Consider the following 13185-nt stretch of genomic DNA (forward strand, 5'->3'; position numbering starts at 1 on the left):
TATAACTCAGGGTCATCAGTATTCTGTGATGTGTTAATGTACCAAGAGGAGGAACTGGTAAAAGGAAAGGGCATGAGTTTTGGAGTTAAACAGTCTTTGCAATGACCCCCCTTTGTGGTCCCTGGGGTCTCCTGAGGTCACCTCCTGCTCTCTTTTAATGTGTTTCTAACCTACAGTGGGCTTAAGAATCAGACGACGAAGTTTATAGAAATATTTGTAAACTACATGTAAACAGTGTCTTAAGTGAGGGCATGAGAGATTCTCCTATGTATAAAGTCTATTTGTTTTGGTTTTTTAAAATTTTTATTTATTTATTTTTGGCTGCGTTGGGTCTTCGTTGCTGCGTGCGGGCTTTCTCTAGTTGCAGCGAGCGGGGGTTACTCTTCGTTGCAGCGCGTGGGCTTTTCATTGCAGTGGCTTCTCTTGTTGCAGAGCAGGGGCACTAGGCGCTCAGGCTTCAGTAGCTGTGGCACATGGGCTCAGTAGCTGTGGTTCGCGGGCTCTAGAGCACAGGTTCAGTAGATGTGGCACACGGGCTTAGTTGTTCCGCGGCATGTGGGATCTTCCCGGGTTCGAACCCGTGTGCCCTGCATTGGCAGGCGGATTCTTAACCACTGCACCACCAGGGAAGTCCCAAAGTCTATCGGTTTTAAAGCATAAATTTATGCAACCTATTCAGTTGATCAGAGGCCTTTTTCACTTAACTCCTTTTTTTCAGGTGTATTCAGAATTCTTGAGGCTGGATAAGTGACTTCGTAAAAAGTGTGCCAATAGTGCATTTAGCATTTTATATATTCTTTTGTTGTTAACTATCTTTATGTGCACATGTCATAACTTTCCAATTAGATTACTTTCCAATTAGATTATTTCCTGATTAGATTATTAATTTCCCGGGGCAAGTGGTATTTTATAGCCATTCATTCATTTGCTAAGTAGTTTTCAAAATGACTACTATGTGGAAAGACCTGTGACAGAAAAGAGATAAAGACTTAGCATTTACACATTACTGAGGAGTGAGACAAAATAACCAATACATGGTAGAAGGTGAACATAAAAATCCAGAGAATTCAAATGAGAAGAGAACGTTTTCTCGTTGGGAGAACTGGAGAAGGCTTTATAGAGACAGCATTTGTGTTGGACCTTGGTAGCAGGAAGAACTTTAGTGGGTAGCATTTTAGGGTTTGGGAAATGTGCAAGAATGGGCATGAAGGGAGAGAGATACATGCATGAATTTGTGGAATTACAGTCACGCTGTTGTCTTGAGAGCACCCAGTACATAGTGCCCCCTTTCCCCAACTGACTTTGGCACAAATGATAAGACCAAGGAGTGGCAGATGGAGCCCCCAATATTACCTTTTTTACTGATTAAGGTTAAGCTAGAGTCTAGGCAAGAGTTCATTAAGCCTGCTAACCGAACCCTAGGTTAAGGCTGACCCACTTTGTGACAGGTAATGGGAGCCAGGTTATACAATCATTCAGTTCCTGAGAAGTTTTCCAACTCATCTTTTAAACTTGAATACTTGAGATTGTCAGATAAAAACAAACAGTAGATGGCATTTAAAGGTGAATTTATTATCTTAAAAAAGGGTTTATTTTGCACTCCTCTCTTTCCCACAAAAGCACCACATGGTAAGGTAGACATAATACACTAAAGTGTACTAAAATCACTTTTCATGGAAATCCACTGAGGATCTGTAGATCTCATGGGGGCTATTCAGTAATGTCATAACTACAATTGGAAATCCCTGGCCTGTTATAACTTTGAAGGGTCTACACTTTAAAGATGAAAGAGACATGTTTTTATAAAACTCTACATTTCTGCACCTGAGCACTGATTCGGGTGGACAGACAATGGGCTTTACCCTTAGGAGGCTGGCTGCCCTCAGGAGACAGGTAAGAGGCTGGCGAGGGGGAGGGTCAGACGCCTTACACGGCCAAGAGTGAGCAGTAAGCCTGGTGGCCAGATGGGGCTGCATGAAGATCACCTACATTGAACATATAATGTCCTCAAGAAATATAATATATATGGGAGAGAGAATGGGGACTAGGGAGGATGGGGAAGAGGTGGTGAGGGAAGAGTGAGGGCTTTGGGGGCTAAAGTTCCGTAACTAAGGCTAGTTCAGCGTGGGTATGTTTCCCCACCCCACTGCCCATACTACTTCATTATACACCACCTCTACTAGGCAGCGCTGCCATGTAAGCTGCTTTGGGTCCCAGCCAGATTCCAGACTCTCCACATGGATCCCTAACCCTATTCATCCACACAAGACAACTAAGTAAGAAGAGTGTAAATATTCATATGAATAGTTGGCAACTGTTCAGTGTCTACTGGGCACCAGCCACTTTTCATAATCCTCACCACTATCCTGCAAAGGCTGGCTTTATCTTCCTCTCTGCTTTTCAGACGGGGAAACAAAGACTTAGAAGCAGACCTGGTTGAATCAGGATTGGAACCTGGGGCTGCCTGCCTTCAGAGGTGTGCTCTTCTAGTAGCTTCTAGGATACTGGGGTTGGGGGGCAGTGATCACGCTGTTAAAGGGAGGAGGGGGGGTAGGGTCGGCTTTGGGGGCCTATAGGGGGTCTGGGTGTGCCTGGTTATATGTGAGGTCATTTCCTGAGCCGCATGTGAGTTTAAGTGTGAGTGTGTATGTGGGTTGAGGTGTGGGTATATATGGATATTTGTGGGCTGGTTCTTGGAATATGTGTATTTGAGTGTGTGTGTGTATGTGTGTGTGTGTGTGTGTGTGTGTGTGTATGTGGAGGGGGTTAGTCCCTGGGCTGCTGGGCAAATGTATGTGTTTTGAGGCTCCAGTGGGGGCAGACAGACTTGAATTGTGTGCAGAGTCTGTGTGTGCATGAGTGTGTAAGCTTGAGCGTGCAAGTATGTTGGGGTGCTGGGGGGGTCAATCCCTGACCATGTGTTTGTGATGTGTGGATGAGTGTGTGTGTGGTCAGCCCTTAGGGTCTGTGTGGGTACGAGTGTGCCTGCGCGGGTGTGTGTGTGAGTCGGTGTGTGTGTTTGAGTGTGAGTGTGTGTGTGTCCGGGGCGCGGAGAGCCTGGGGGTTGCGGGCAGACGCCGGCGGGCCCCGCCCTGCGCTGCAGGTGGGCCGGGCCCTCGGCTGGACCGGCCGCGCTCGCTGCTCTTGGCTCGCGGCCGCGCCGGGCTCGCAGGGCTGGGCTCGGGCTGCGGGGCGGCGCCGGGACAGGAAGCGGAAAGCAGCAGTGCAGCGGCGGCGGCGGCGGGGCTCTGCCTCTACAGGAGCCCAGTGCAGGCCGCAGAGTCGGGGCCGCTGCGAGCCGAGACCGCGGGCCGCGGAGCCCGCACGGCCGGCGCGGAGGTGAGTCCCGCCGCAGGCCGGGCGCGGCGGGGCGGCGGGCGCGGGGTGCAGACCTCCCGCGGGGAGACGCCCCCACCCGGACCCGCGACCCCGCGACCCCCTGATTCCTCCTCCCGCAGCCCCACCCCGGACTCAGACCCCGGTTCACTGCCCTCCTCCCGCCTCTGGCCGGGAGCCTCCTTCCCTCCCGCGGTCCATAGCCCGAGCCGTGCTTCCCGGGACCCCACTCCTCTCCCATCCCCGCGAGGTGCGCCCCTCCCGCCGCGGGGCCGCGCTCCCCGCGCACCCCACTTCCTCGGTCCGGGCATTTCCTCCCCACGCCTCGGACGCTCGCTTCTACCCTGGCTGCACTTTGGGGTGCGCGCCCCGGCCGGCAGGGAGTGGCCGAGCGTTCCTGCAGGCACCCGCGCTGAGGCACCGGCCCTGCGGGGCTGGGGCCGGACCGCCCTGCGCACCCCGGGAGCCGGGCGCGCTCCGTGGTTCCCATCCCGCCGCGGGGCTCGACCCGGGAACAGCCCGCGCCCGGGGGCCCGTCCGACCCTGGGCCAGAAACCGGCACAGAGCTGGCCTGTGTTCCCACCTCGCTTACAGAAGGGAGCTGGCCCTGGAGGCGGGCGGGGGGCGAGTCCGGTTGCGCATCGGAGAGCGCAACAGGCAGGTAGGAGTTTACTTTCAAAAACGCCGGGGTGGAGCAGGAGGCGTCCGGCTAGTCTCTGCCCGAGACGTCCGGGTTGGAGACAATCTCACCGCCTCGGGGCAGCCTTCGCCACGGGCAGGACCTCATTTCCTCCTACAGGCTTTAAACTGCCCCAAGCAAACGTGTCCGGAGAAGTGTGAAGCTTTATAAAAATTTATACGCGTCGGTGGCGGAGGCAGGAGTGGGGCGGAGCCGCGGCCTGGCGTCCCGGAGATGAGCTAGTGAGACTTGGAGCCGAGAAACCTGTGGCTCAGTTTTCACAGCTTCAAACCAGGTATAAAGCCCACCCCGCGAAGGTGTTGTGAGCTCGTTTAGCCGCTCGTTAAGAGATGCTAGAGCTCTTTATTATGATGATTGTGTGGCTGGCACGTGCATTTTGTTAAACCCCTTTTGGGGGGCTGTGATTGGAAATGCATGTATTTTTAGACATTTATTCCAAAAGCTAGCAAGCTGTAAAGAATCTGGCATTTTCACTAATGTGTTTATAAATTTTACAGGGTTGCTGGAAAAATATTATAACTTGTGTCACCAATCAACAATGCTAATTAGCATTCTCCTTCCAGTGGGTGGGTTGTTTGATTACACAGTTCCTAGGCTCTTTAAGTGAGATGGCAGAAACTGTCTGAATCCAGGGAGATGTAATTAGTCATTTTATGTAACCACTAATTAGAGTTTTTAGAGTTGAATTAAATCAATGTGATATAGTTGGGGCTTTGATTTGTGGGAGGAAACGGTTTATTCTCCAGTTCAAAGAAATAACACTCTTCACCTATCCATAAGCATTTAGCATTCCTAGACTTTGGTGTCTCTCAATATAATTAGTGAAACAGCTAGGGTGAAATTTTCACTGTTACAGTGTTGGCAGTGTGACTTGGTTGCAACTTAATTTGTAAGTAAAATGGGAGAATTTTGAGAATAGCATATTTGTAAGGACTGCTTGCCAGGCAATACATTTTCATTGCCTTGTGTACTTGAGCAAAAGGATGAAACCGTAAAGGAAGGTTTCCTGACCAAGAAGCAATGCCAGGTCACCCTGGTCCACTGGAGAATAAACAAATGTTGAGTGAGGAAGCTATTCTCCCCTCCATCCCCCAACACACACAAACACACACCCTGTTTGTTATCCCAGACCTCAGCAGCATTTGGGTTGAGTGGGCACTTATCACATTGTATTTTAATAGGCAGGTTCTACCTTTAGGCTGTGAGCTCCTTGGAGTTAGAACTATTTCAGATTCATTTCTTTTCTTTTGGACTCCCCACAATGCTTGGGACACTGAACCTGTGAGTAGGAGTTGAAATTGCAGAATTCTTTGTGGGTTATGTGTGGTTTGGGACAATTTGTGATTGTTACCTCCCCTCCTCTCTGTAAATAAACAAGTCTGATAATTGCTACATTGCTATATAGTTTCCATAGTCAAGAGCACAGGTTCTGGAATTGGACTCTCAGAGTTCAAGGCCCGGCTCCAGCACTTACCAGGTATGCCACCTTGGTTTTCTTAACTGTAACATGAAATTCATATTTTTTCTCCCATATAAGCCTTGTTCTGAGGATTAAGTGAGATATTATATGCAAATGACTTAAAACAGTTCCTAATACATACGAAGCACTCGATTAACTGTGAGCCATTAGAGTATTATGGCCCTTCTCTCTCACTTTATAGTAAATTAGCTGTGGCTAGGGGACTAGTTGTGTATGGGCATCGTGCTGTGCCATTTTCCAGAAGGTGGACAAGACAGGATTAGGTGGACGTGGGGTTGGACCATGTTTGTAGTAGTGGCTTTGGTCTCACCCGAAGCCTGATGAAAAGGTGCATGTATGTTCAGCTGAGGTCTGTCTCCATCGGTGTCCTTCTGAATACCACTTATTGGACAGCAGTCATTGGACCCGGCATCATGGAATTTACAGGGGAGGTAGTACTTACGAAATTTACTTTTCTGAAGCTTAAAACTCTGGCAGGGGACAAGGGGGTCACTTGAAAACAAATATACATCGTAAGAACTCCAGACACATTAACCATTCACAGCTTTTGGAAATCTATACCCAGCTGTTAAGGGTGTTTCAGAGGTAATTGATGACTGGAGCCAAGAGGAGATATTCTGGGAAGGTGAGTTGAAATCATTGGCAAGACAGGTAAAATGAGGTTGACATTTTCTTTCCTTGTGAATAGTGGCCCGGAATCACTCATTTATAAGAGCACTGTTGTAATGAAAGCATCACTGGGTTTGTTGCAAATGCCACAATCCTTCTGATCCCCACATCAGTGGCCTGGATGATGTGTTATGGTTTATAGACCACAGGTTCAGCAAAATACTTCTTCCCGTCCTCCCTTACAGCGCTGAGGTCCTCCAGATAAACCCAATAAAACACACAGAGTTTTCTCTGATACTCACTTCTAACCTGGGGATGGTAAAAGAAGGCCTGCAAGGAAAAGAATGGAAATCAATAAATTAATTGACTCTAGCTAATGAGATTCATTAAAGGTAGACTCCCATGGACCAAAAAAAGTACACAAGTTTAATGAAAATGATACATAAGTCATGTGCCTTACAAAGGTATTCTTTCCAATGGAAGGAATTTAACTTTACTAAGTAGTAATAATGCTTACCAGTTGTGAGTGCTTACCGTGTGCTAGGCATTAGTCTGAATGATTATGAATGATCTCATTTAACCCACCTTGAGCCTATAAGGTAAGTAAAATATAATTCTGTTGTTATAATTAGGGAAACAGGCACAGAAAGGTTAAGCACTTAATCTGAGGTCACACAGCTGATAAGTAACAGAGCCAGGATTTGAACAGTGACAGTCTAACTTCAAAACCTGTGCTCATTGCTTGTCCCCTGTAGAAGAAAAGTTGACTAAACAAAATTATCTGAATTATCCTTTTCCCCTTGAGTGCCATGTAATTAAAAATGGGTACCTTGAGAAACATGTTAGCTTGAAAACAATAAAAATAATAAATGGTGTAAACCCTTTAGAATTATATATATGATAAAAATCAAATATTCAAAGTGATGTGCACAGTATATGTAAACAGAGTTGCTTCCCTTGGAAATATATCCACTGCAGAAGGAGCAGAATGGCTCTTTAAATTCAGCGCGTGTCTCTGTACCCCTTGAAAGGTGACTTTCTACCCTCCAACCCAAGTTCACTTAATAGCTCTAGGCAGAGCTGTTGACATTTTTATAATTTCCTTTTCTGAGAAGGTTAGCTTATGTTTACCACTGTCATTACCGTAACATATTATTTCCCTCATATGATTTTCTGAACACTGTGTTTTCCTTTTAAGTAGGAGTCAGGTATATTTTATGTGAGTGAATGTGACTTTAGGGACAGATTCTCTTCGAGGCCACTGATCCCCACTTTGCTTTTAATAAAGGGGGGGTGAAGGAGGTTCTCTGACATTTTTGCCGGGGAATTCCAGATTTCAGATGTTGCCACTTAGTCAAAAGTGCTCTTGCACCTGTCTCAGCACTGCCCTCTGACCTTCATGAGATGTGATTTGACAAGCTCTAGCCCTATCCTGGTGTTTGCTTGCAGCCCGGAAGGGATAAATGACAGGAAGACAGGGGGAGGCAGAGACTGATGCCAGTTCTTACTGTGTCTGGCATATAACCTTTGCCGCTGAGTTAAGACTTGTGCAAGCAGCAGAGCAGCTCCACTCTTGGTGGTTCGGATATCACTGTGGAATGTAATCTCTGCATCTTTTTCTTCGGTTGTAAAACTGAGGATTTAAAATAGACGACCTCTAAGGTTTCTTCCACAGTGAACCTATGGGCTCCACGTCCCGAGATCTGCCACCTAAACCCTTCCTTCATTCAGCACACCTTTACAGAGAGCCTGTTGTGCTCCAGGAGCTGGAGAGAGAGTAATGAAAGAGGCCCCTGCCCTTGTGGAGCTTACTGTCTCTACAGGAGCCAGTCCCTGCGTAATTGGAGATTGGGATATCAAGAAGTACAGGGAACTGGGAAAGGGCCAGGCGAGGCCGGAGGACCAGAAAGGCCCTTGAAAGAAGCTGTATTTCATCTGAGAGGGAGGAGTAGGAATTGGGCAAAATGAGGTGGGTGAAGAGTGAGTAGAGCAGATATACTGAGGCTGCAGAGAGCCGGGTGCCTTAGAGAACCTCGGGTAGAGAAGGAAAGCCCAGCTGGAGAGGGGGGCAGGGCCTGGCAGACCAAGTGAAGGATTTTGAGTTTTATCTGAAGCGCAGCGGAACACCGTGGAGGGGTTTTAAGCAGGGAAGTGATGTCCACATTGTGATTTGAAAGATCACTCTGACAGCTGCCCAGCCAGAGCCAGGCACAGTCTGGGTCATGTCAGGGGTCAGTGTGATAGACAGATAGTTCCAGATTCCAGGATCCACATTTACACCTTTATATGACCCTATCCTATTCAAGCCAGTGCAGCAGCCTATCAGTTTATTACCCAGAGAACCTGATTCCTTTTCATTACTTTATTATCTTCCTGATAAGGCCTCCCTCTGACCTTATCTGAGTTCTGCTAATTTCTTGTGCATACAAGGGAACTATCTTGTAAAGGTACTGCTGCAATGATAAGCTTCAGGATGTGTTTTTCTGTTAACTATGTCGAAACTCTTCCATTGGCTTTTGAGATGAGTTCGCTCTGGATTTTGTCCGTCTGCCTCTGGTTGCTGCTTCTTAATCCTCACTGAGATCTTGGACAAGAATTGATAGCTCTGATAGAGACAGTGTGACGCAGAAGGGGCCTGAACTCTCTAGAGACTGGATTCTGTGAGGAAACCTGCAGGCTTTGTAATAGTTTAGCCCTGTGTCTGTGGAGCCTGGAGGAAGTGGGTGGCCTGAGAACTGGGAGAGTGAGGGGTGGATCCCAGGGGACAGAGGGCACTTAGTGACAGTAGAATGTGTGGGATGAAGCGGGGAGAGAGTTGTGAAAATGGTGCTGGGTTGGCTCTATAGGGTCAGTAGGATGTTTGTATGGTACCAGTGGAGGAAATTGAAAAGAACAGTCCGGGGCACCGGAGAGCATCGCGGGGGTGATGATAATCCCAAGCGGATCAAGAGGCATCTGAGTAGGAAATGTGCGTTGGGGATTTATCCTTTCGTAAGTATTTGTTGGGTACCTCTTCTGTTCAGTGTATCCTGGGGTAGGTAAACAGTAGCTCCTGTCTCCATGGAGCTTATCCTAGAGTAAATCCATGGACGGAGGAGAATAATGGGTGAGTTTTGAGTCTTAAAAGATAACTTGATGGGGGAGAGGGGAAGGACTGTTGGAGGAATAGTAGCATAAACACCATCAGATCCGAGGAGAGGCAGCAGGGAGCTCCGCGAGGGCAGCCGTGTGCTGTGTGCCATTGTCATTGCTGTAACCTAGCATCGCCTAGCAGGTCTCTCATAGCCCCACTAAACGTGGAGGCGGATGAATGAACACATGGGTTAAGAAGGTCTGGGGGGAAGGAGGACAAGGATGGGACCTTTGGATTTGGCTCCTGGCAATCTCTGGCCAGCTTAGAGCTGTTTCAATGGAGTGTCGAAGATGGAGGATTGGGGTGACAAGAGGGAGGGAATGGCAGCATATGCAAACCACCCCTTTGATAAGTATAGGCAGGAATTGCGAGAGAGAAACCAGACAAGGGCAGCTGGTAGAGTGGAGGTAAAGCTTTCCCCCAAAGAGCACTTGGGAACCCATGATTTCCTTCGAGGGACATGCCTGGAGTTGCCTTAACGGATGGCCGGAGGTTTTAATGAGGACGAAGGATGACGTCCTCTTGCAGTAGGGGAATGAAATTTGCATTAGCATGTGCCAGAAGCTTTATTTTGGGAGCTTCCTTTAATGCTTAACAGCAACCCTAGGAAGAGATCATTTTAAATGGCCTCATTTTACCGGGGTGGTCAGGGGGGTGGGAGGGTGGGGAGATAAGCTCAGAGAGGTAAGTGTCTGCCCCACGGTGTCACGGCCAGGGAACGTGAATAGGATAAGCCCAGGTCTTCGGGGCCTGGGCCACCTGCCTCTGAGACACCCCAGCAGCATTTAGCCGGAAATAGCTAGAAGCTGGGATGGAAAAGAGAATCGAGAGTTAATGGGTTGGAGGGCAGAAAAAAGTATAGACGTTGTGGATGGTCAATTCTGGATGTAGAAGACAGCAGTCAGGTTTCTGGGCCAGGCAGCCGGGTGTTGGAACCTGCAGGTCAGCAGAGAGCTGGGGTGAAGGGCCTTTGGGGAAGGAGGCTCATTCAGGGCAGGTCTGGAGATCTTGGCTCACCTCCTGAGGCTGGCGTCTGCCAGGTATGGAGAAGAACAAGCAGCATAGCCCAGAGCAGAAAGGCAGTGAGAGTCTAAGGTGCTGAAAGCTCATTGAAATTGCTAGTGAACATGCTGGGAGGAAGAGTAGGGAGAAAAAAAAGATGAGCCGCCTCTTAAAGTCTTCTAGAAAAGTGGGGGAAGGTCCAAGAGCAAAACTAACATGTTTTTAAAGTGCCCACAATGGGGTTTTTTTCCACATTTGATCCTTTACAGTCACCCCACAAAATAGGCTGCCTTATTTCCACTTTACGGATGAGGAGACCTGAGGCTCCGACGGGGACGCAGCTAGTTAGCAAGCCGTGGACTGCACTGGGATGCAAGCCCAGCGCTGCCTGGCCACAGGTGAGCCTCAGGTGGGAAGGTGAGCATGGGCACCCGCTCTGCCTTGCTCCTTTCCATGCCTTTCTCTTACTGAGAGAGACAAGGAGAGCCTCTAGGTTGGGGACTGGTCATGGGAGTCCTGATAACCCCAAATGTCCCTTATCCAGCGTATCGGAGCCGGTGCTGGGAGTGGTCACAGTTGTAGCTTGTTTGTTTCTCGCATGAGCCCTTTTATTCACCTTTTACAGATGTGGGTTCAGACAGATTTAATAATTTGACTGAGGTCGTATAGCTAACAGATGAGTAAAGCCTGGGATTGGAACCCAGCTCCCGATACTGTATCAGCTTATATCTCCAGATCAACCCTGTGAAGTCCATGGCTGGTGGGTTTATTCCCATTTGACAGATGAGGAAACCGAGGCTCAAGAAGGCAGGTGACTTATCCCACGTTGTACTTGACAGTGAGGAGCCCTGGCTAGACCCCGGGTCTCCCCACTGCTCACCTTGGGCTCATGCAGGAGAACAGACATGAAATAATGAGTCAGGACATCAGGACAAGGGAGGCTAGCCCTAGGTGACAGACCCTAGGGAATGAATGACAAGGGCAAACCCAACCTAGGTGGTACTGAGGCTCGGACTGTGTTGGCCAGTGGTGGCTTGTGGGTGATTCCCTCCAGACTGGCAGGTCATTGCTCAGAAGCCTTGGCCTCTTCCCAGTGGGGGTAGAGGTATGGCATTTGCAGCTTCTTTGTTTTTTCTTCACACTGATCTCACTGGCTCTGTTTGCAGTGTCAGCTTCCAGGGGCGCTGGAAGGAGGAGCCCTGTGGGGTGGAGACCAGCTCTGGGGTGAGGGGTGCAGAACTCCTTTCTCTGGAGGTAAAGGTTTAGCATATGGGGCTCAGGAATGTACTTGGAAACGTTTCCAATTTATTTTTATTGCATAGCAATATCTAATGAAAATGTGGGAAAAGACCCAGGAACCTGCAGCTAATAAGTCACCTGCTTTCGTTTTCTGATGTTCTGTCATCCTTGTCCTTACATAAGTGATTTTATGTGATTGTACCTGGAATGTAGATTTCAGTGTCTATCTGCAATGCTGTATGTAGCCTGCTTTTTAAATTTATCACTATATCATACAAATTTCTGTTCTTCATAATTATCATTTTAAACAGCTCTATGATGTTTCTTTGGGTGAATGAATCATGTTTCCCTGACCTAGTCCTCTGTTTGGGGGGCGTTGAGAGTGTTTCTAGCTTTTCACTATTTTAGACAATGTGCTAATCATAGTTTTTCTTTTAAAAAAAGAGATTAGTTCCCTGAGATAAATTCTCAGGACTTTGGATTCCTGGATTAAAGAGATTGAGAACCTTTTTTTTTTTTTTTTTCCCCAATGGCTTTCGGAAACTCTGAGCAAATCCCTTAAAAGCTGCTTCCCTGGGTATTGTTTTGTAACCAGCACACTGGCAGTGGGAGCTGGGCACGGTGTCTAGGGCTGGGATGCCAGGAAGGCCGGGCTGTGTCTGGGAGATGGCCAAGGGCCAGGTCTCTCCCACCTCCGGTTTCCCCGCTGCCACGGGGTGGGGGTTGGGCTTGCCCGGCACCCACCTGTCTCCCTCCCAGACACCTGGGCAAGCTGGCTGCTCGCATTTAGCACTCAGGAGCCTCACCCTTGCTCACTTGTTCCATCACAGAGACCCCAGAGAGGAGGTTACTACTGTCACTGATCTTCTGGCCCCTTGGGTTTGGCTTTGAAGGTTGATATCTTTTTTTTTTCCTGTTTCCCAGAATTCGTTCCTGCCGAAGAGTAAGTCCTTGATTCCCAGGCCCTTTGAGGTCTGAGGAGGAGTGCAGTAGGTGAGATTCTCTACCTCTAAGGAGAAACAGTACCTGCTCCTTCAGCAAGAGCAAGCTCTCCATTGCTATGGATACCGAATCCACGTATTCTGGATATTCTTACTATTCTAGTCATTCGAAAAAATCTCACAGACAAGGGTATGTAAGCTACTGCTTGTTCCACTTTTCCTTTGGGGGAAACTTGCAGGTTGCTCAGGCTGCCTGGGCTCCCTTTCAAACAGTCCCACTGCAGGGCAGCTGTCGCCGGAGGTTCAGTCCACTGGTTCAGTCCACTGGTGCGTGAGAAGCTGAGCTTTAAGGGCATTTAACAGGCATTGGGAGGAGCTACACCACCAGTTCACATTTTATAGCCACCATTGCAGTTGATGACTTTAATTTCTCACAATTGATTCTAAATTAAAGTTTCTCCCTTCAGTGGAAATGTTTTTCATTTCTAAGTACTTTTCACAGATGACAGTTCTCTCAAAGCTTTACCAAGAATGTAAGTGAAAGTTCAAAAAAAAAGAAGTGTTAATTTGTTGCTTCTCACCCAGAGCTGCTGACTCATTGTCCCTTATGCATTTGCCTGAGGCTTATCCACTGAAGTGGCGGGATTGGCCTGGTGCCTTATTTATTTCTCTCTGACTAGTCTTCCCAGTGAGCAGGCCTGGGTTTTGAAAACTCCGACCTCGGTGATGGGACCAAATTTCCCCT

The 13185-nt window shown here is 48.3% G+C and overlaps 1 protein-coding gene across 3 annotated transcripts in view; it reads left to right on the forward strand.

Annotated features, from left to right (window-relative positions):
• Window positions 1-3224: 3224 nt before the first annotated feature.
• VANGL1 (VANGL planar cell polarity protein 1) overlaps window positions 3225-13185 on the forward strand; it is a 51015-nt gene continuing 41054 nt past the window's right edge. The window contains exons 1-4 of one of the 3 annotated variants that reach the window (XM_068540571.1): window positions 3225-3339; window positions 4136-4310; window positions 10530-10658; window positions 12424-12630. In XM_068540571.1, coding sequence (XP_068396672.1) covers window positions 12560-12630 — 71 coding nt within the window. In that variant the 5' untranslated portion in view covers window positions 3225-3339; window positions 4136-4310; window positions 10530-10658; window positions 12424-12559. The remainder of the gene's footprint in view (window positions 3340-4135; window positions 4311-10529; window positions 10659-12423; window positions 12631-13185) is intronic. The other 2 variants (XM_068540570.1, XM_068540572.1) reach the window with 2 other exon arrangements.

Source organism: Eschrichtius robustus, chromosome 3, assembly GCF_028021215.1.
Source record: "Eschrichtius robustus isolate mEscRob2 chromosome 3, mEscRob2.pri, whole genome shotgun sequence".
Classification (NCBI taxonomy): domain Eukaryota; kingdom Metazoa; phylum Chordata; class Mammalia; order Artiodactyla; family Eschrichtiidae; genus Eschrichtius; species Eschrichtius robustus.